This window comes from Ascaphus truei, chromosome 8 (assembly GCF_040206685.1).
Source record: "Ascaphus truei isolate aAscTru1 chromosome 8, aAscTru1.hap1, whole genome shotgun sequence".
Lineage (NCBI taxonomy): Eukaryota > Metazoa > Chordata > Amphibia > Anura > Ascaphidae > Ascaphus > Ascaphus truei.
The window spans coordinates 15,663,464-15,687,270 of NC_134490.1; the positions used below are offsets into that span (position 1 = coordinate 15,663,464).

At 42.1% G+C, this 23,807-nt stretch overlaps 1 protein-coding gene across 2 annotated transcripts in view; it reads left to right on the forward strand.

The window, feature by feature from the left end:
• The window catches only part of SLC29A3 (solute carrier family 29 member 3), a 31,599-nt gene extending 16,239 nt beyond the window's left edge, over positions 1-15,360 (forward strand). For both annotated transcript variants that reach the window (XM_075610597.1, XM_075610598.1), the window contains exons 5-6: positions 8,152-8,314; positions 14,341-15,360. In XM_075610597.1, the coding sequence (XP_075466712.1) occupies positions 8,152-8,314; positions 14,341-14,995 (818 nt within the window). In that variant the 3' untranslated portion in view covers positions 14,996-15,360. The remainder of the gene's footprint in view (positions 1-8,151; positions 8,315-14,340) is intronic.
• The last annotated feature ends 8,447 nt before the right edge of the window (positions 15,361-23,807 follow it).

The following is a 23,807-nucleotide window of genomic DNA, read 5'->3' on the forward strand; positions in this document are numbered from 1 at the left end:
TATGTCTTCGCTGTTTCTGTGTTTACACCAATGGTTTTAGCTGTCTGTATATTCAGCCACTAGTTTTTGCTGCCACAGTAACTGCTGAATTTTGCTTAGGTGTGAAATAAAAGTAAATCCTTCACAAGAAGGAGAAGAAACAATTGACGGCCATCTTAAAACTGTGGCAGTCTAAGGCAGGAGTGGCCAATTCCTGTCCTCAAGGGCCACCGACAGGTCAGGTTTGAAGGATATCCTTGCTTCAGAACGAGTGGCTCAATCAGTGGCTCAGTCGTTTAAGGGCGCCAATGCTTTCAGTGTTCTGGACTTAAAGCACACATGCTAATGGGAACATTTTAACCTCAGTGAGACTTTATTGAAGTGTATTAGACTGAGACTATAAATTAGTGAGACTATCTTCTAATGAGGAAGTTCTCCATTGAAGTGCATGAGACTCGATGGGCCTGTAAACTGTGCTTTATCGGAAACATAGACAGGCATCACTTCATCTTCAGGGGATTTGTTTTGCTAAAACTAGTGTACCAACTAGCAGCAGTTACTAGTCCAGTTTCGTACTGCTTGTAATGATCCACACTAGACTTTGTTGAGTTGATTTAATTAGCCTATTACTAACCTGAAGTAGCTATAGTACCAATAGTAGATGTAAGTGGATGGCACTGCCTGGTCCCTATATCTGTGAAGTTGGACCAAGCCTAGAGAAATATACATTCTTCTGATCTTCTGATCGCCTCCACTGCCCTCTATCCCTGCTGTAAACTGCAGACATACCTAGATATTTTCCATAATAAGACTCATTTAGCAAAGGTGATGGGGCTATGGGTTTATGGGAACATCGGTGGTTACTGCCAATTTCCTCATGTAATAGGGAGGAAGTGTTAGCTCCCTAGTTTCTGGGATAACCGTTGCATATGAGTCACTCATCGCCATCCCAGCTCCCACATAGCAATCAAGATTCCAGGTCGCCATGGTAATTATGCTGACTCTGTGTTTATTTATGTACAATATTCTTGGAAAATGCACGAGAAATTGTTAACGATTCTGAGTCCAATGAGAGTATCAATCTCCTCGGAAACTGATATGTTACTCAATAGTATTACAATTAAAACATCCTATTTGCGCTTTCCAGCCGTTAGTGACTGTCACAAAATACCATTAATTGATATAATAACCATTAATTGATATAATAACCATTAATTGATATAATAATCTGTTAGAGGCTATTCTTACTTCCAAGCAGTTACTGACGCATATACCCTGTGCCGAGAATTCTATAATACCCTTGATAATTTGATAGTTAGGTGAGGTCAACTATATGGGATTATTCTGTTCCACTAGTGCAAACAATTTTTTGGGGTGGGGGTTCTGTACATACTGTACAAAATCAGCAACATACATTACCATAATGTAAACATTTATAAACCAACAGCACCCCATGCACCCCTAGACCCAGCCCCCATGTCCTGACTTATTGGCTAATGATGTTATCAGGCGCACTAACAAATTCTTAGTTTATCTTCCACGGGTGCTCCAATCTCCACTGGTAGAAGGAGTAGTATTGCAAAACACCTCAAAAAAAAGGTCACCCCAGGAAACTCGTGCAAAAATAAAAAATGAGGTTTAATTATACGTCAGTTTTAATTTTTGCACAAGTCCCGTGGAGTGCCGTTCGTTTGCTTTTTATTCAGTGTTAGCAGCACTGTACTCTTGGTTAACCAGGGCGTCTCTTTCTTTTGCACGTGATGGGTGACTTGTCAGCGGTTGGGTTTTCCTTTCTCTTGATAAATTAGCAAAGGTTTCTACTAGTTTCTGAGGAAGTAAAACTGCCCATGGAAGTTGGTCAGAGCTCTCGCACAACACGTTTTCCTTTCCTATCTGGGGCAACATGGTCATTATATGCTTGAAAGCTTCCTCCTCTGAGAGACTGTAACTAGGCATTAACCCCTTTGATGTTTCTGGGTGTCACGCCTGTATGCCCGCAGACCTGGCAAGACCCCAGTACCGAGGTGGGAACGGTATTACAACACACACCCACAGCAGTGGGAGCGAGCCCGGAGTGTGGTATAGCGTTGCTGAGCCTGTAGAGAGAGTTGTTAGTTATACTTGCAACGCCAGTTGGTATAAGAGTAAGAATGGTCGTGTCCGTGTGCCAATGTCCAGGGGTCCAGAGGGTAGAGTCGTCAGGGTACAAAGCCAGGTCCAAGGATGCCAGAGGTAAGCGAGGTAGAGTTCAAGCAGGGTTCAAAGGGATACCAGAGAGCTGAGTAGTCCAGGACAAGCAGGGGTCATAAGCCAGGGGAATCCAAGGTAAACACAGGAGCAGGATACAGCAGAGACACAGAGGGAGCACAGCATAGGTCAGCACACAGGGAAACAGGAACTATGCAGAGAGAGGAAGAAGTGGACAGACAGGGATTATAAAGGGAGACACACCAATAGGAGAGAGGGGAGGAGCAGAGAGAGAAGTGGGAGACAACAGAGATAGGTCAGGGAGAGAAGAGGAGGAGACAGAAGGGGAGTGACCTGTAGGGATTGGGAGGAGGAGTCAGGATCGTGACAAGCTAGGTAAGAGGAGCGTGTGCGTGCGCCCTCTGTAAATTGAGGGTGCTCGCGCACAGGCTGTGACAGAGAGATGGACCGCAGGGACTGAGAGGGGGGGGGCAGAAGGGCGACAGAGCCCTGAGGAGGAGCGTGTGCGCGCGCCTTCCGTGAACTGAGGGGCCGCGCACACAGGCCGCGTCACCAGACGCGCGGAGCGCCGCGCCGCGGGCACCCCGCTGGAGGAAGGCAGAGAAGTGGCTGGAGCAGCCATGGGAGGTAAGGGGCTGGCCGCGGGCACAGGAGGAGTCAGGGAACGGGGTGCGTCACTGCAGGGGCTCGGGGACCGCGCGGGCGCGCGAGACCTGCGGGGCATGCGCTGAGGTAATGGGAGAGAGATAGACGGAACGGGACAGGAGTGGGAAAGGGTAGAGGGTTTGACAGGAAATGGGACAGAGGGAAAAGAAGGGGAAGGAATCCCCTGAATCGTCACACTGGGGTCTCCAATTGCTTGGACCATCATTTATGATGAAATACGGTAAATATAATGTTATAATAATAAAAGCTTTGTCAGCCAAGATCCATTCAGCTTCCTGGGAGCCCTGAGTATTTGTTTGGTTTGCTGATGCCTAAAGCACAACTCTGCTGACTAGTAATATACTTCAGTGGTTCTCAAATTTTGCACCAATATAATACAGCAGACATACGCTTATAGGGATCTAAGTTAAAATGGATGAGAAGTAAAGAGTTACACACTATGCTCATTTGCATGTCATTACCCAGAATCCCTGGAAGCACAGTTTGAGAAGCGATCATTTATTTATTTATAAAATGTTTTACCAGGAGGTAAGACATTGAGAGTTACCTCTCGTTTTCAAGTATGTCCTTGGCATAGAGTTATGATAACAATACATGGTTACATTAAATGAACAGAGGTGATACAGTCAATTCACATACATTTCACAGACAGAGTTTAAAAATTAGTACCGGGTTTCAGATTGAAATAGAGCAGCTTTAACATCACCAAACATCAGTGAACTGGAGCAAACGGCTCACACCCTTCGGCTGCGCCAAAGGCTGTCCGCCTTTCGGGCGACGCAGGTGTAGACTGAAGGGTTTCAGATTGAATGCAGCTGTGGTTTCAAAGTCTTTTGTCCTCCTGGGTCATTAACATTTCAGAGGGTGGGGCTGAAGAAACACACAGCAGTAAGCAAATGCAGATATTAACCCTTAGCACGGTGGTTCTGTACAGAGGGGAGCAGATGTAGACTGAAGGGGTTCAGATTGAAATGGGGAAAGACAGGATTGCAGACCTCTCTGAGACATGCAAATGCACCACAAGTCGTATTTTAATTTACTTTATATTGTACAGTGGAGGGTTTTTGTCACTTTTTTTATTTTTTATTTTTTACCCACCATAACTTTTTTAATGCCTGGTTATACCAATATAACAAAAGAATGATGCCAGCACCACTATTTATAGCAGTCATTGTATCTATGTGTATAGGATAGTGAGATTTTAACCTTAACTCAAAAAGATATCTTGTAAATATTGTTTTCAGCTTTTTCCTGTCATTCTTTCTCACACAGCAATCATCATTGAAAATGCTACAGGAGGGTGGCAGTACATCAGAAAACCTTGGGGGTTATTCATTAAAGTACGATAGTGCTTATCAGGGTAACTATTGTAGTGACATTCCCATGAACTTCAATGGGAGTTTCCATGAGATAATGTCCTGGTCAGACTATCGCACTTTAATGTATAACCCCCTTGTGTACCATCCACCTATCCACCTTTAAGACTCACCTTAAGACATATCTGCTTAAAGAAGCATATGAATAGCACTGGATAATCATGGACACATGATACATAAAGCTTGGCCCCCTGCAGACGCACTTACTAGAATTCCCTCCTACTTTCTCTGTACGTTCTCCCTACCTACCAATTAGATTGTAAGCTCCTCGGAGCAGGGACTCCTCTTCCTTAATGTTACTTTTACAGTATGTCTGAAGCACTTATTCCCATGATCTGTTATTTATATTATCTGTTATTTATATGATATGTATTACTACTGTGAAGCGCTATGTACATTTATGGGGCTATATAAATAAAGACATACAATACAATACAATACAATACCATCGGTGGAACTCACACTAGGCAGCATTGGGTTACATGTCAAGGCCTGCTTCAAACTGCAACAGAAATGGCCAAACCGTTGGCACATGTTTCCTTCCAGACATCAGTGCATTATTTAATTACATACTCTTCCCATGTATTTCCCCCATTTGCATAGTTGATAAGATGCTGGTACATTCCAATGAATGATGAGTCCCCTGCAGGATTTTATATCGTTGTGCATTCTATTCCTCTATACATTTGTCAAGTTAACAGACACATATGTTATTTATTATTTGTAAAGGTCTCCCTGGGGTAAAAAAAAAAAAGGACATTTGTATGCAGACTTTTTTTTTTTTTAGTATTTGGGCATGTTTCATTTTAACCCCTTGTAGTGAATTAGATTTTTTTTTATTGGTGCAGTATTGGAGAAGCTTGGGACTGGCTATCATTTCCGTATTATTAATAACGTTGAGGAACAGAGATTTCGTACTCATGAATATTGCAGATTTAAATCGCAATTGTTTGTCATTTAAAGGCTGAAAACAGTATTTTTAAGATATACGCTGAAATTATTAAGAACATCCAATCACTGGATTATTTTCTTAGCTCCCAGTAAAACAGACCGAATGAAATAACCATTTGTATACAGTAGAGGGCACTCTAGTAGTCTACCAAGCACACAGTGACTCGTCCAGTGCACATTGTTTTGAAGGGATTGGGAAAGAATACAGGTGCAGGCCACTACGCACGTAAGCTGTAAAGCCGTCTTCCGTGTGCTGGAGAAGAATGAATGGCAATAAAGCCTTCTCCAGCATGGGGAGTATTCCTTTGAGCATCAGTACGGATAGGTCCAACACTGAGTATCTAGCTTGGGGAAAGCGCTCTTGTCCTATGTGGGTTGAGGGAACCAAATAGGCCATTTTAACAGGATGTTTTATCTCATATTCACCATATTAGACTCCAATATATACTCCAATATGAGCTCTGCTTCTGCTAGCTATTAAAACAATATGTCTTAGGTGTTTAAGAAGTCACCAGTGAGCATTAGCTCTTTATTACTTTGAGAAAATCACATTCACTCCATTATTAGCCTGTAAACTCTCTAAATCAGCGGTGGCCAACTCCAGTCCTCAAGGGCCATATCCTGCTTCAGCACAGGTGGCTCAGTTATTGACTTTGTAAATCTGTTGGTGACTTTGAGGCCTGGAGTTGGCCACCCCTGCCCTAAATCACTCCCTCGTGTTCAATGTGATAAGATGTGGGGTTTTGCACAGTTAACTGTTAATTTGTATCTATGTATTTGTAGACCTGAGACTTGGTGTATTAGTACAGGTAGTCCTCGTTATCCAACGTTTCACTTTACAACGAATGGCACATCCAATGCTTTACAACGCAAACCTACGGGCTGTTTTTCGACGCCGGAATGCGTTATCTGACGCCTGAATGAGTTATCCAACGCTCACTGCCACTGATTAACATGGGACTCACGTTACAACGGTTTCACTATCCAACGCTACTTCCAGAACGGGTTCTGTTGGATAACCGAGGACTTCCTGTATATTTCTTTTTATTAATATGGGGAACTGCTGAAAAAAAGAAATATGAATACTGTACAAATCATGTTCTAAAAAGTATGCATGATTACCTGATCCTCTGGTATTGTATTATTCCAAGTACTTGAACACTTGAAGTGTTTTTTGCTTACAGTTATTGTGTTCAACCGAATTAGGTCTAATTAGTTATAATTAACTCCAGTGACAGGCAAAGAAAAATCTAATTCCCAGGGCTGTCATTACAAAGCTCAGGGCCCAAGAACACTAAAGGTAAAGCTGATCCAACATCGAGTGAAAGAATATTTAATTAAGAGGAAGGGGCAAGGCAGAGGTGGCTTAAAACATAAGGAAACAGCAAATGGTTTGGGCTCTTAGCTGTCCAATGGACACTGTATAAAGGGCTTTTATAAAGGTATTTCTTATCCAAACTCTACTTATTTTTTAATAATTTGATCACGTGTTCATTTTATCATTCCCACATATGCAAGCATTCCTGATAGTATCTAAGCCTCATCTGCAACCTCATCTGCATCCCAACTGAAGTCTTCAAGCACCACTAGCAGTGCAGGTTTTAAGGATACCCCTGCTTGAGCACAGGTGGCTCAGTCAAAATGATTGCGCTAATGAGGGGATATCCTTAAAACCTGGGCTGTTAGTGGTCCTTGAGGAGTGGTTTGGGGAGCCTCTGCGCTAAGGGAGTGGCCATGTTTACGTATACTATTATATTGCATAGCCTATCCAGCCAACGCCCCTTGCTTACGGTATATTCTCTTCAACTAACAACATTAACCACGTACTTAGATATTTTGCTTTTCTACTTCCGGTATTTAAAATGATAATGGTTTTACTGACTTAAATAGTACATCCTTTTTTCTGCCGCGCCATGAAAATGACAGTTAGTATTGAGTACTTATACCCCTTAAAAGCTCCTTAAATAAATGATATATTAGGATGGCACCTACACACAGGCCATTTTGATTCTGTGTCTACCTTGACTATAAATGCAGTCGTTTTGTAACACTGGTGGTTGGATAGTTTTATGTCAGTATATTGGTAAAGGGACTGTCTTCACTATCCCTCTGACCTTGGTGTTAAGGGAGTGAGATTCTTTTGGTGTGGTGCATTGTGGGCTTGGATGTGGCCAACTCCCGTCCTCAAGGGCCACCAACAGATCAGCTTTTAAGGATATCCCTGCTTCATCACAGGTGGCTCAATCAGTGACTGCCCTGGTGTAGATGGTTGTGGATCTTAAGATAATTCCATGTGTCATCAAATTGTGTTATCTTAATTGTTCCTTATTATCATGAATATGGCATGTATCAGTCTACATGCAGGGGAATGCCAGTAACTAATCTAACCTACAACCATGGCCAACAGAATAGCCCTTTCTACAGTTGTGACTTTCATATTGATGTTTGCTTGGGCTGTAAATGGTGGATACACATTTAAATGTATTAACTAAGCTGTGACAGCCATTATTGCCGATTCAAGGGCCATTCAAGTGATTAGCCGTTTACAGTCTTCAACCGCTACTACAGCCTAGTGAAAAGCTTTCACTTAATCATAATGTATTATCCTCCTTCTTTACGTAATACATTATTTAAGCGATAGGAGTCTATAATTATATGAATCCTGTACTGCAGCATAATATTTTCAGAGTCCCGTAATTAAGTGTTGCTTCACCGACCCAAACCTTAATTAAAATAACTAATGTAACCCAGGCGTAGCTCCTAGAAGACCTTCATTATATGGCATTGCCGGACCTCCTGGAAGCAGAAAACGCATTTGCAAGGATAATTCTAGGTTCTGATAATGTTTCCGGCGGCACTGGCTGCATCCCTGCATGGTCAAACTTTCAGCTGCAAATATTTCACCGTGGCTAATGCAACGTGAAAAGATGAGGTTAGGAACCGGTACCCATTTGCTTTGCTTTTTTTGCAGGTCAGGCCATGGGTGGAACAGTAAGTGCAGTGGCAGCAGTAGTGGACTTGGCAGCTGCATCCAATGTGACAGACAGCGCTCTTGCCTATTTCCTCACTGCAGACCTTTTCGTTATCATATGCATCGCTGTGTACCTCGTTCTTCCCAGAATGGAATACTCCAGGTAACAATCAATCTATGTAGATCATTGGTAAGACATCGCCTACTACTGTGTTCAGTTTTGGAGATCATACCTGATTTACTGTCCCCGGAAGAAAAGCCAAATGCTGCTGCCTCGGGGGCAGTAAAAGCCACGGGGGCTCTGTTCTTCCGAATGGGACGCCCCACTTATAGATTTCCCGCTGCCAGGGGATTCCGCGGGTCCCCCCCGCAACGGAAACATTAACTGTGGCTACATCTGTATGTCCACAATGACATAAATACATTAGAGGTTGTGCAAAGAAGAGCCACTAAAATGGTGCATTGTCTATATCATTAATCTTATTAGGAAGGGCCTGAACATGTACAGCTTGGAGGAGAGAAGGGAGAGGGAGGGGTGTATGATTGAAACTGTTACTTAAATCAAGGGTTTTAACAAAGTAGAGGAGAGAAACGTATTTCAAAGAAAGAGAAATGCAGGGGTGGCTAACTCCAGTCCTCAAGAGCCAACAACAGGTCAGGTTTTAATTATATCCCTGCTTCAGCACAGGTGGCTCAGTCGAAAACTTTGAGCAACCTGTGCTGAAGCAGGGATATCCCTAATATACAACAAGGTATAAAGAAAGCAATGATCCAGAGGGGACTCTCATAAAAAAAAAATATTTATTGGATCACGTGTGACCACAAGAGAGGTACAAAACATGCACCAACGCGTTTCACGCACACTGCGCTATATCTATAGCTACTATTAGGACTTAGATTAAAATCTGATAACATTTTAGGTTCGAAATACGTGAAGTCCTAAGGGCTTCACAAACTCTTTCTTGCCACTTTAAGAAGGTAATTGACCTAAAAGTGCTAGTGAGGCTACCTAGGCCCTATCAAGGAGAGCCTAGGTAGCCTCATTTTCACTGAGACGGCTAATAAGAGAGAAAAATACCACTTATCCCATCCACGTAGAGATCCTTCAAGGTCTTCAGGGTCAAATACCCCCTAGAACTACTCCAAAGTGTTAATCCCAAGGGCCAATGCCTTCTTATCATAGGGACGGAAGTTAAGGGAGATGTGGAAGGGTTAAACACTTGTATGCCATAAATGTTAATGCCCTACTAGTCTTTTTTATGGCATGTGATGGGTGTAGTTAGATAGCATCGTTAACCCTTTAGTTACCATAGCAGATATGAAGGTGTGCATGTCTTCATTAGAGAAGGACGAATGTGTAAAAACTCAAGCTACATATTTTTTGCTGGTTTGTGAACAAAAACAATAATTTTGTAGGTGAGGTGGATTTCTACAGTTAAAAATTCAGGCGAATGCTCCTGAATCCACCATAATTTTCCCTTTGCGTAGATGTCATAATATCCCCTCATTCTGCATCATCTGATTTGCAAAGAGAGAGCTATTTTGGTATAGTTCCAAGTGCTATGGAGATCCGCTGGAACCTGCCTTCAAACAACATGGGATACTGTCAGGCACAGCAAGATCAGAACCCAAAACCTGCTGCGACTGTAAAGCTATCCAGCAGCTGGACTAACACACAGCTGTAGCTGCTGCCCTGAATAGCTGTGGTTGAGGGTTCTGATCATGTTGGTCCTGACAGAACCCCTTTGCTCACAAGTTGCCGTATGACCTGGCTTGTCAAGATAGGTCTTGTGGAAAAACTTAAGGTGCTGTGGGGTGTGAGTCATTTAAATATACTTTGCATATCCTATTATCATGTCTCCCAGGTGTGCTCCTATTTGTGCATAGGTGTCTCGCCACATGTTGTTTGAAGGGAGGTTTTAGGGAATATGTATGTATGTATGTATGTATGTATGTATGTATGTATGTATGTATGTATGTATGTATGTATGTATGTATGTATGTATGTATGTATGTATGTATGTATGTATGTATGTATGTATGTATGTATGTATCTTTGTATGTATCTTTGTATGTATGGTAATGTATGTATCTTTGTATGTATGGTAATGTATGTATGTATGGTAATGTAATGTAATGTATATGAACATGAACAGCCGGCACTCCAATGAAGCACAATAGGGTATGTGCATGTCCCATAATAAGTAGATAAACATACGATACCGTTCGCACGGGAATCAGCAGACAGCACTCAGGTTAAGATTTGTAGAATTTCTACAAATCTTAACCTGATTGCTGTCTGCTGATTCCCGTGCGAACGGTATCGTTATATATATATATATATATAAAAAATCAAAAACGAATAGCGTTCTGTGGCTAACAAAATGCTTTTTATTTGTGCAAGCTTTCGAGATACACTGATCTCTTCTTCCAGCGATGTTACAAGGGATAAAGCAAGAAAGGGTTTTACTTAAACAGTGCATCTTGGAATGTATCTGTGACTGAAGCCTATCCCTCCCCCCTGTGCAGTATGCGATTTATGACTTAAGGTGTTTAATGGTCACTGAATGTTAGTGATGTGTGTGTGTGTGTGTGTGTGTGTGTGTGTATGTGTGTGTAAATATAAATTTATAAAGCACCCACAGTGTATACAGTGCTTTACAAAAGGTGTGTGTGTGGAGTGGGAGTGTATATCAATGGTGTGGGTAGGTGTAGAAATGTAAGAGGGTGTTGCATTACTATTAGTGTGTGTGGATACTACGTAGTTCCTATTGGTATATAGGGATAGAATAACATTGTACATATGTATGTGTAAGAGACAGCTGTGTTTGCATTCATATAGCGCAGTATGTATAGACATGGCCTTACAGATACAGCTCGCACAAATAAAAGCATTTCGTTAGCCACAGAACGGTATTGTCTGTTCGTTTTTGATTATTAAGCTCGGCTAACTTGGTGCATATACCTCTACATTATATATGAGAGCGCATTTGGGACTATACCAAAATAGCTCTCCCTATCTTTCTCCCCAAATGTAAAGTAAATACAGCTAAACCCCGTTATAGCGCGGTCCTCGGGGGCCACCCGATCCGACCGCGGTAGAACCGCTGTCACGCTAATTAAAAAATTTAAAAAATGGCCGCCGCGCGCCTGATCGGGAGGGAGTGAGGACGGAAGGAAGGAAGAGGTGGCCGGAAGCCCTACACGTCCCCTAGCAACGGCGAGTCCAGCCGCAACCTGCTCCTTACCTCCCACCACCGGCATCCATTTCCTCCCCCCAGGCCCCCACACCTACCGGCCCTCCGCGGCATAGCCCACGCGGCCCTCCGAGTCCCAACCTGCTCCTCACTCACTCCTCCCCACACCCCCCCCTCCTCCCCACACCCCCCCCCTCCTCCCCACACCCCCCCCCCCCTCCTCCTGATGCCAGCTCTGCTCCGATCTCAGCAGCCAACACCAAAGGTAGGGAGGGGGAGTGGGAGGTGTGGTGTAGTGTGCTGTGAGTGCTGTGAGAGTGTGTTGTGAGTGCTGTGAGAGTGTGCTGTGAGAGCTGTGTGCTGTGAGAGCTGTGTGCTGTGAGTGCTGTGTGCTGTGAGAGCTGTGAGAGCTGTGTACTGAGAGTGTGCTGTGAGTGCTGTGTGCTGTGAGAGCTGTGTGCTGTGAGAGTGTGCTATGAGAGCTGTGTGCTGAGAGTGTGCTGTGTGTGCTGTGAGAGTGCGCTGTGAGTGCTGTGTGCTGTGAGAGTGTGCTGTGAGAGCTGTGTGCTGAGAGTGTGCTGTGAGTGCTGTGTGCAGTGAGAGTGTGCTGTGAGTGCTGTGTGCAGTGAGAGTGTGCTGTGAGTGCTGTGTGCAGTGAGAGTGTGCTGTGAGTGCTGTGTGCTGTGAGAGTGTGCTGTGAGTGCTGTGTGCTGTGAGAGTGTGCTGTGAGTGCTGTGTGCTGTGAGCAGTGTGCAGTGAGAGTGTGTGCTGTGAGCAGTGTGCAGTGAGAGTGTGTGCTGTGAGCAGTGTGCTGGGAGTGTGTGCAGTGAGAGTGTGTGCAGCGAGAGTGTGTGCAGTGTGCTGGGAGTGTGTGCAGTGTGGTGTGTGGTGTGTGCAGTGAGAGTGTGCGCAATGAGAGTGTGTGCAGTGAGAGTGTGTGCAGTGAGAGTGTGTGCAGTGTGTGCACGTGAAAACCGCGTTATAACCAAATACGCGTTATAACGGGTCGCGCTATAACAGGGTTCAGCTGTAGATACTTTTGCGAAGACGATCCCTTTCAATGAATAATTTTCCAGTCAGCCGAAAAAAGCATTGCTTTTCCTTATTGGGTCTGCTTTGGGTATTTTGCCACCATTTATTGTATTAGGAATTTGACCCTTTTTGCTGTTTTTTTTTTGTTGGTGCAAATACAGTGTGAATCCGGCTGGGAGTGTATTGAATAGGGCTCTTACAGTGAGGTAGCGGCTCTAAAGGGAAAAAGGGATAACTCTGCATGTTTTCCTGGAGCAGCTCCTTTTATCTCTTTGCACATAAAAATAGAAGAAAGGGCACAGAAAACGGCCTCACAGATTTTAGCTATAGCTGCAGAAATAAAATGCCTGTCCTAAAAAAACAGAAAACCACAGAGTTACATTTCCTACAGACACTTCATTTTAGTACTACCAGACTGCAGAAAAAGAGAAGTGTTATTTAGAACAAATTATAATTGATACCGTGTTTAACTGTAGTGACAAATGAATAATTCACTCTAACCCAATATTACACAGTTTCCCACGTCAAATGTCTAGCCCGCCGTAAAGACACCCAGCATATTAGGGGTTGCCATAAAGTGGAAGCACTTGGTTATCTAACATCTTTTGTACCCTTTTAACTGATGAAAGATTTCACAATGTGGCTGTGGGTAAAACCCCTTAGCTGTATGAGAGACTACCCTGGCAGCTGAGATTAAGGATTTCAGTGTACGAATGGCCGTGGTCAGTGCAAACAGTAATTAGTCTAACACTTCTCTTTCTCTGAAATATGCTTCCCTCCTGTACCTTGTTGGGAGCCATTATATATTTCAACGTTTCTATCATATCTCCCCCTCCCTTCTCTCCTCTGAGCTGTACATATTAAGGTCCTTTAGTCTTACCTGATACATTTTATTATGGAGATAATGCACCTTTTTAATAGCTCATATTTGCCTAATCTGTCATCCATGTACTGTATGTCCTACAAGAGATGTGGTGTCCAGAACTACACATACCGGTAGTACTCCAGCTGAGGTCTTACCAATGACATCACTACTGCTTTGTTACATTGCCTGCCTACTTTTTGTTCACCCTTAATAACGTCTCCCAGGTCTCCATATGGTTGAGATTATAGTGTCTAACCTTCAACCTATGTTTTATCTACTAAAACCCCCATAGACTCCAATCCAAAACATTGCAACTTGTTGATCAGTCTTCTATGTGCATCAGTGTCAAAGGCCTTACTAAAATCTAGGTAAGCTGCATCTACTGTTCCACCATGATCTATTATCTTGCTCACCCAGTCCTAAAAAACAATTTGATTTGTTTCACATGATCTCCCCCAGTTAATTATATCTTTCAGCAATGCTTCCATTAATTTTCCCACTACTGATGACCGGGTCACTGGCCTGTAATTACCAGCCTCTCCCCTACTTCTACTTTTCTGATGTTAGACCACATTTGCTCTTCTTCAGTGAGATGAAACTATACCTGTTAATAGTGACTGGTTGAATGCTAATGGTGTTGCCAGCGCCCCCTAAGCTCTTTTCTTATTCTTGGATGCATCATCTCAGGCCCCATTGATTTGTCCACGTTCAGTTTTGAAGGTTCCATTAGGACCTTCTCCTCTGTAAACAGATGTCACGTTTATATTCTTGTACCTAACTGTGGCCCCTCCTCTTCGTCGTCTACTGTCAGGACTGTGCCAAAATTATTCAAGGTTGTCTGCTATACCTTTGACTCCTTAAACATGACCCTCCTTGTCAGTCTATATTATTACTACTCCACCTTTTAATTGTTCTCCTTTCACTTTTATATAGCGAAACATTTTCTGCCTTCTTTACTAGATAGGCAATAACTGGTATTGTTTTCTGTCTGCAAAGTGCATAATACTCACCCAGTCATATATGCAATGCTATGTTCCAAACCACAGTTGTAGGTAACAGATGTACATACTTTTAAGTATTATGCATTTCTTCTAGGTATTATATGAGGATCTGTGATGAAAGACCTCCAAATTCTTCACCTGAAAGTTCCTCCCAAGAAGATGTGTCCAACGCTCTTCCCAAGACCATTCCAAGGAACAGGAACTCTCCACCCATACGTCCCATCCTCAGAAAGATTACAGTACTGGGTGCCTGCTTATTTTATACCTTCTTTATCAGCATCATCATCTTCCCAACTATATCTGCCAGCATAGAGTCTGTTGACAAAAGCACTGGCAGTGTCTGGACCAATAAATACTTCACTCCCTTAACTTGCTTCCTCGTATATAATTTTGCCGACTGGAGCGGGCGGCAAATCACTGCATGGATTCAGAGCCCTGGACCAAACAGCAAATTACTGCCTGCACTGGTTATGCTCAGGACTTTATTTATCCCTCTGTTCATATTCTCTAATTATCAACCTCGGAAACACATAGACAAAGTGCTTTTTCAGAGTGATGCCTATCCAGCCATTTTCATCGCACTCCTTGGCTTAAGCAATGGTTATCTCGGAACACTGTCAATGGTATATGGCCCCAAGGTCGTTCCCAAGGAGTTGGCAGAGGGTGCGGCAGTAATGATGTCCTTCTTTTTGAGTTTAGGTTTAGCTGTGGGATCAGCTTTCTCTGCACTTGTTGTTCACCTAATATGAACACTGGAAGTCAGAAGGGCAGCCAATCATACCAATAAAAAGAACCATCACCAGCTGTCTTTAAGGGACATCAATATGTCCACCCTCCTTTTCCTTAAACTTGAAGTTAAATCAGCATTATATTTAATTTGAAAAGAACATGACGCAAAATTATTGGTACATTCCTTAAAAGCAAATATTTCGATGTTACCTCTTTTTACGTGGATCGCTCATTCTGTTGTATGCATGATTCAATGTGTTTTATATGTGCATGAATGTTTTTAAACCAAAGTATGTCAAAAGTAGCATTTTATGTTGGGAATCACACACTGGACATTAACATGCTGCAACATAATGCAATAAAGAATATAAATACACCCTTTCAACATTTTAGACGCCAATTTTAAGTGCTGCTCTCTACGGAAATTGTAATGTCTGGTCGGGTTATGTGTGGCTGGGCCCTCTCGTTCAATTACATTATCTTTAAACTAGAGAACAAAAAGCTTTGAAGGGCTAAACTTTTATCAATGTACAGTGCAGCATGTTAATTTCTTCCTGGGGGCAGTTCTAACCTTTTCTACAATCAACAACATCAGGGCGAAGTCCGGAGGCCCAGAAGGACTTTCAACAAACCATTGGGTATCAGCAAATCATTTAATATAGCCACTTAGCCATGAAGTGGATTATTGGTCCATAAAGCAGCAAAAGGGGTAAAGGCTGCGATCCACCTGCAAAATCAAAAACCCTTAATGGGATCCACGGTGTGAAGCAGACGCATCAAGGAGCAGGACCCCACAGAAAATGACATTTCACTGCTGAGATTGTGTGTTAAGAGTAACAAGTTCTCTTTAGCATGGTTGGGTCAGATAAAGTATTACTCCAGACAGAAGGTAATTGGATTGTGGAATAGACGGTCGGGAGATGCAGCAGACACCAGCAGCAATAAAACGAAGCAAAAACAGTTTGTATAAGTATAAGACACAGATATCACTAACTAGGACTGCTGAGATAGGAGAACTTTGTCACACTGTGACCTCAAAAGAAACTTACTAACCTAGAACTGAAGTTCAACAGTTTGTGTTACTCAGTCACGGAGTCAGGCTTTAAGAAAACTTGACAAATGTTTGAAGAAGAATTCATAATATTTTAACCTAAGGAACTTATGTGATAAAACTGGTAGCAAATGAGATTTTAGAATGAAATAATGTTCTTTTTTACATCTAGGGTCAAGATCCAGAAAGGTCCATTAATTCTCTGCTGTTAACGGGACATTATAAAAAAATGATTAACGGACATTATTTTCCTCAAGGTTAATGCCCATCCACAAAGCTAATTATATGGAAACCGGTCATTAACATAGGCCTAACCACATGGCTCACATCATCTTGAAATAACATGTCTCGCATTAAGTATCTCTTATTTAAAGGTGATATTACTCCCATCCAGACCAAGCGAGAGAGAGAAGATATGATGATGATGATGATATGGATATGCAACATATATTTAAATGACTTAAATTAGCCTATTTTCCAGGTATCTCAGGGGTGCTCCTTTTTGTGCACAGCTCTCCATGTGTTGTTTAAAGGGGTGTTTGGGGAGGTATATAAGCAACTTGGGTTAACGCCTCATTAAGTCAATGATGGAGCTTTGTGGATCTGGGCCTAGGAGAGCCACTATCTAATTGTTTTGCAATATGTTGCTGTTAACCGGGTCTGATTACCTCTTTTATACATTCAGTTGGCACCAAGCACATAGAATGTATTGATGGTCCTTGCAGCGGCAACCTGATTAAATAAATAATACTTGACAATTGTTACATGATATAACTGTACATAAAACAATTATTTTTTTATTGGGTACACCAGGGGGTACGCAAAATGTGGGGGCACGATATTTTTCTGGGGGGGTGGGTGGGGTCGCTGTTGCAGAGGCCCCGCGCTCCTCCCCAAGGCATTTAAATTAAATGCCGGGGGATCGCGTGAGACCTCTGCAACTTTAAACTTATCTCCACTCTGCCAGCGTCAGGGCTCTTGTCCATGGCAACGCGGCGTCAACAGGGTCATGTGACCTCAGACGCGTCCAATGACGCTGCGGGTCACGTGACGTGACGTAACACGCGTCAAATTACACTGCCTCAAGGTAAGGGGGGGGGGGCGTGAGCACCAGAGGAGGAAAGGCAGGGGGGCGCAGCAGCAAAAGTTTTCGCTCCCCTGGGGTACATGATTCTTGTAATTGTGTTGCTTCTGAGAAAACAGTGATTATTTTTGTTTTTAAACCTTGTATACTTTAATGACATATATAAAAAATAATGTGTAGGTATTGAATGTTAGCTTTACTTCAACAATACCGACAAATTATACCATGACCTTACATGCCATCATGACCAACGAAGAACACAACGTTTTTCGGCTGTTTCAAAACTCATACGTGTCTTATTTTGTGTTGGTTCAGTAATATGACTCATATTGTGAACCTAAGAGCCATTTGCTCTATTAAACAATATGAGAAGGCTGACAGATATTCATGTGCTGCTCTGTCAGCAGAAATCACATAACGTGACAAACACAGGACAAGGAGTACTGCTCATCGTACTTTACTGGCCAGTCTGTAGCATTCACTCGCTTGTTACTTCTGTCAGTGTATAACCTCATTTCATTCTGGCTACAAGTTTACAATACAAAACGTATATTATTATAAGGTCATCATTTATGTAGTTGGTAAATGCAGTTGAAGCCTACCACAGTCAAAATATTTTGGGGGGGGACGGACACTAAGCAACTAAAGCAGGGGTGGGCAGCTCCAGTCCTCAAGGGCCACCAACAGGTCAAGTACAGTCTTGACAGTACATACAAACACAGTCTTTGACTGAGCCAATGATTGAGCCACCTGTGCTGAAGCAGGGGTATCCTGAGAACCTTACCTGTTGGTGGCCCTTGAGGACTGGAGTTTCCCACCCCTGATCTAAAAAGTTATCTGCATGTATCGTGTATCACAGAGTCAAATAAAACAGACTCTCCCCGAGTATGCCTTTCAAACCGTATTTTACTACATCACAATATTCAGGGAAACCTCTAATTTGCTCAGGCAGGCTTCCTTGGCCAGATACAGAAAGAATCCAACTTGGGAGATGTTTTATTTGTGCCGGTGAAACAAGAAGAAATAATAAGGAATTTTACAGTATCTAAAAAAACAAGACTATTAAACAAAAACCACCTAAGTCCACCCACATCCAGCCCATGTTCCCCAAATCTGTTTCAATGTTTGATAACTTCACTTTTTTTTATTTTATTCACTATAACTTTGTGTCTAAAATAATAACGGTTAAAACTCCTGTTTGAACTTGTAAACTGTAAATGTACTTAAGTATAATGAGTACCTAATTGTAGTTGCAGTACAGCAATAAGTGGGAGATTGATACACACTCTGTCCAAGGCCGTGCTGCTGGCGTGCGCCGGGCCTCAAACGTTGACGCGCCGGAAGCAAGCTGAGCAAAGCTTCCGGCGCGCACGGCATGAGAGGGAGGGCCGGTGCGCGCCAGCAGCACGGTGTCGGACAGAGTGAGGGAGTTCCGCAGTGAGTGAAGAAAAGAGGGAGTAAGAGTGAGATGGAGGGGAGAAAAATAAATGCAGGGATGGGAGGGATTGAGTGAAAGTGGGGTAATTGATGGAGAGGGTGTGAGTGAGGAAGAGAGGAGTGAGACAGAGGGGAGAGAGATACATGAGAAGAGGGGGGAAATAGAGGGGACTCGTGAGGTGTGAAATGTAGGGTGGAAGGGATTGAGTGAAAGTGGGGTAATTTATGGTGAGGGTGTGAGTGAGGAAGAGAGGAGTGAGTGAGGAAGAGAGGGAGTGAGACAGAGGGGAGAGAGATACATGAGAAGAGGGGGGGAAATAGAGGGGACTCGTGAGGTGTGAAATGTAGGGGGGAAGGGATTGAGTGAAAGTGGGGTAATTGATGGAGAGGGTGTGAGTGAGGAAGAGGGAGTGAGTGAGGAAGAGGGGGGAGTGAGACGGGAGAGAATTTCATGGCAAGAGGGGGGAAATAGGAAATAGAGGGGACTCATGAGGTGTGAAATGTAGGGGGGGGGCCTCACAAGACCGCTGACATGGGGGGGGGGGGGTGGCCCTAGTCGTAACTCTAGCCCTGGGAAATCTGTCTGCGGCCCTGCATCCCGCATCGCCCTTAGTGAATCCCAGCATAAAGCCCAAATGTAGTAAGCAGTGCTATAAAGAAGGACACCTTATTGCCCATTCAAATTGAGAAGATACCTTTAAGCGTAGCCCTGCCTAGCAAATATGGGCGTAAAGCTTTGGGTGGAAAGCTTCACAAGTGGCATCACTTATCTCAAAAATGTGTGGTGGATGAGATTCCTAATTTCACCTATATTTACTAGTTCTTCCTTTCCTGGGCCCAATTGCATCACAGCCACTATACTCGAGAAATATACAACTTCACATTATCTTGTAATCGCTCTTCGTGCCACCCAAGTACTGTATGATCCTTCCGGCATTGCATTTTAAGAGCGTCACCACAACAAACTCCGACACTGTGCTTTTATCGTTTTTTTCACAGTTTTATTTTTATTTTAAGAGTTTTGCTCAAAGCCTTGTCTATCAGTAGTGCAGTGGACTTTAATAATCATGCAGAATTGATAACAATTGTCTATTGGCATAAAATAAATAAATAAAACAAAAATCGGAGAAATGCAACCTGATTTCTGTGATAATACATGGATTCTGCTTTTATAAAAATACCAGACTTGGGTATGCAAACTGTATAATCATGATGGGTCCAAATTCTTTTGGAATGGAATACACAAAATAATACAGATGGGTCGTGTATCAACTGTAATGCAATGTTATTCTTGAATAAGTGAATCGGGGCCACGCCAACAATCTGGTTTTAAGTCAGAAATCCATAAAGGAGGAATTTGTGCGCTGCTTTTTATTATTATTTTGTTTACATAGGTCTAATGCAGGAGGTCTTCGGAGAAGATCACCATTCCTTTCAGCTCCAGGGACTCTCTGCTTCCCGAGATACAGACTTCCGAAGGGGATGCCGGCATCTCTGCAAAGTTTAAAGCCCCCGCGTCACACGGGCCAATAGGAAGCCGCACTGGGTGACATCACGGCTTCCTATTGGCCCACAAAGCGCGGGAGCTTTGAAAAGCAGCAATAATGTGATCTCTGCTAACCAAGCTTAGCAGCTACTGGAACTCCCTACGGAAGTAAGTATCTCCGGAAACGGAGTCCCCGGAGCTGAAATTAACGGGGTTCAGCTCCGGAGATCCGCTGCTTCAAACCTATTATTTTTTTATTTTTTTTAAGTGAATGGATTGCCACTTTAAATAAAGCCACAGGAATACAAAGTACTTATACATGTTGGATACTGTTGTTATTTCGCCTTAGAAACAATAAAACATGGTTTGAATTATTGAGGAAAACACTTATTTCTTATGAAAATTGTTGCCCTTTTATATTTCTATACACCAAAAACAATAGAAAAGTGATGTAAGGACAGTTGCATGTTTAATAGGTTAAATGTAGTTGTTTGACACCTTTAAAAAAAAATAGTGATCAGGGAAGTGTAAGTATGATAACTTTTTAAGCTATTATATTTTCCATACTAAACAAAAACTATTACTGTATTTATGAAGTTAGACAGATAAATAGGAGTAGCTTATATGCTTGAATTCAATGGACCCGGAGAAAAAGAAAACGTTTTTATTTTTTTATTTTTTACCAAACACAAGTAAGAAATACAAGGAGAAATGGCACTTAAGGGATTATTAACATGTGCTAAGGAAATATATCACACTAGTAAGTTGTTGACATTTTTATTTATTTTTAATTTGTAAACTTGCCACCTGTGACTGACCCTTTAAAACATTTGTGTGTGATCTGTAACCTTTATTTCCTAAATTATTATATGTTGAAATTAAATATTTAGACCATCATTCTTCAGAAAACTTAATATCCCATATTTAGTAAGTGGTGCTTTTCAATAAAAATGGGCTATAAGGTGTGTTCTGAATGTGTTTTATGGAATAGCACATCTTAGTAAAGATGGACCAATATGTATGCAGATTATATAGCACATACTGTTTTCGTTAGGCATAATTTAAAGGCCAAGGTAAAAATGGCGGACAGGCCAGACTATGATGTACACCTTTCTCTAAAATACTGCAAAACGTCACTATGAATTATGGGATCAGGAGGAAAGGGGATCTCTAAAAATCAATATAACAACTAATTATATAAGTGCATAACTTGTTGGCCTTGAAGGACTTGGATCTTAATGCATTAATAGTGTTCCTGTAACATTGAGACAAATATGCTATAAGAAGTGCTTATTCTGATATACGGTTACATTGGCTGGACTGAGAAAATCTCAAGTCTTTTGAGTTAAACAGAGAAGCATCCTGCAGCACTATTCTGAATGCTTGTATTTATTACTGTCATGAGTTAGAGATGCATGAATTGCTCTCAAGTGGAAACCTTGTCTTCTGAGGTGTCCTTGGTCATTTGTTCTGCCTGTCTAAATATGATCTGCAGGTCTCATCAATCATACGTCACCTGGCAGCTCCACCTATCTCCTTGGCTGATTTCTTTAAGCTATATTCAGCTTCTATGCACTGCAGCCTTCTGGGGCATTCCCACAAAACATGCTTTAGTGTCCAATTGGAAAAGTGAACTCAAACACAGCATTTCACATTCTCAGGAAGAATCACTGCCTACCCCTATCTGAAAATAATGTCGCCATTATTGTTGAGCTTGTCTAATAATATTACACTGTAATTTTATAGAATGTATCAAAGTGTCCCATCTGCAAAACAAACAAAACAGCACCAAGCTTTAGGGAACAAAGATATTGCATTCCACGCATTTTTTACTTGGGTACGTCTGGTGATTTTCTGTGTTCCCAGTTTTGTAGTCTCAAGTCTTTGACCATAATATCACAAATCGAATTTGGTAATAAGATGATATAGATTTTAGATAACATGTTGCTAACATTTTTTGTAAAAAGTAATGTTCCCTCAAATTTTCAATGAAGGGAAAATGTTATATAGAAATATATATATATATATATATATATACATGTAGAGGTATCAGTACCGTGTTAGCCGAGTTTCAATAATCAAAAAATAAATAGATGATACCGTTCTGTGGCTAACGAAATGCTTTTATTTGTTATCTCGAAAGCTCGCACAAATAAAAGCATTTCGTTAGCCACAGAACGGTATCATCTATTTATTTTTTGATTATATATATATATATATATATATATATATATATATATATATATATATATATCTACAGGAAAAACAAACAAAAAACAGGCGCACTCATAGCGTAGTAAAGTTTACAAAATTTATATGGAGTTGGATGTATAAAAATGCACACTCACAAACATAACGGGAATAAAAGCATTCATGAGTAATACTCAAACGCCAGCCGTGATGCAGGATACCACTCTCCACTCCGAGACGCTTCCTGCTGCTTCCGGTACATGGAGTACACCGCAGTAGCTGTTGTTTCCCATCCACATCAGACGGTTACATCGGAGCGGCTGGTATCCTGCATCACGGCTGGGGATTGAGTATTACTCATGAATGCTTTTATTCCCGCTATGTTTGTGAGTGCATTTTTATACATCCAACTCCATATACATTTTGTAAACCTTACTACGCTATGAGTGCGCCTGTTTTCTGTTTCTTTTTCCTGTAGATATCTTGGAGGGAGTGGTGTTCCCCTGTATTCAGGCTGCAAAGACTCATTTGGACAGCGTGTGGAGCTGGATTTCGATCTGTATTGTATTTTTTATATCTGGACATTATGCACTTGTTTGTTTATTTAATTTTATATTTTTGTTTTTATCCTTTAGTCCTGAACAGCATAGATTATCATCATATTTTGCCTTTTTGTATGTTAAGTAGATCTACTGTAGGTGGCGCCATATCTTTTCTTTCCTTTTTCTTGTGTGTTTATATTTATATATATATATATATATATATATATATATATATATATATTTATATTTATTAAGGTTTGTTCATGTAATGTGAGCTTGAGACAAAAGGTGGCACTGTGTGCTCATTTGCATGTCATTTCCCAGAATCCCTTGCTGCAGTGGAAGTGCTGTGTGCTGGGTGGTAATGGTGAAAGGCGGGGTTGCAGACCTGTCTAAGACATGCAAATGAGCATACAGTAATATTTCCATTTGCTATATGCTTTAATGTGGAAGGTTTTTGTCACTTTTTTTTACCCACCATAACCTTAATAATGTGTGGTGAAGACCTACTCTTAGTCTCAAACAAGCAGAGCCAATATAACCAACCTCACACTGAGGAGACCCACAAGGTTGAAACAGTCTGTCTGTGAGTTATCGGCCTTTTGGCTAAGATCAAGTGTAGTTAATCACCTAGTCCTCTGGTCATGGCCTGAGAATACGGATGCAAAGTAGTCCGGGCTTATTTTCTTTGCACCCCAGGAGTGGTTAACCTGGGGCAGTACCACTTGCTGCACCTTCGGGTTGTGGAGGTTGAGGATTTGCAACCTCCACTTCAAGAGCACTTGGCACGAGCACCGATTATTTGCACCCCTATTTTTCCCGCACTTGGCCCCCCTTATTGCCTTCCGCTGAGGGGACAAGCCATTATTTTTGTCACCGCCTGGCCTTTCACGGGGCCGGGCGTGCACTCGTGCACACTTTTTTTGTGTCGTCTGTCAGAGCACTTCCTGCACTGCATCACACAGCGCACAGGAGCACTTGCACTATGAACTCTTTTTGTTTGTTGGTGTTGGGTTATAGTCACACTTCTTTCTTCGGAGAG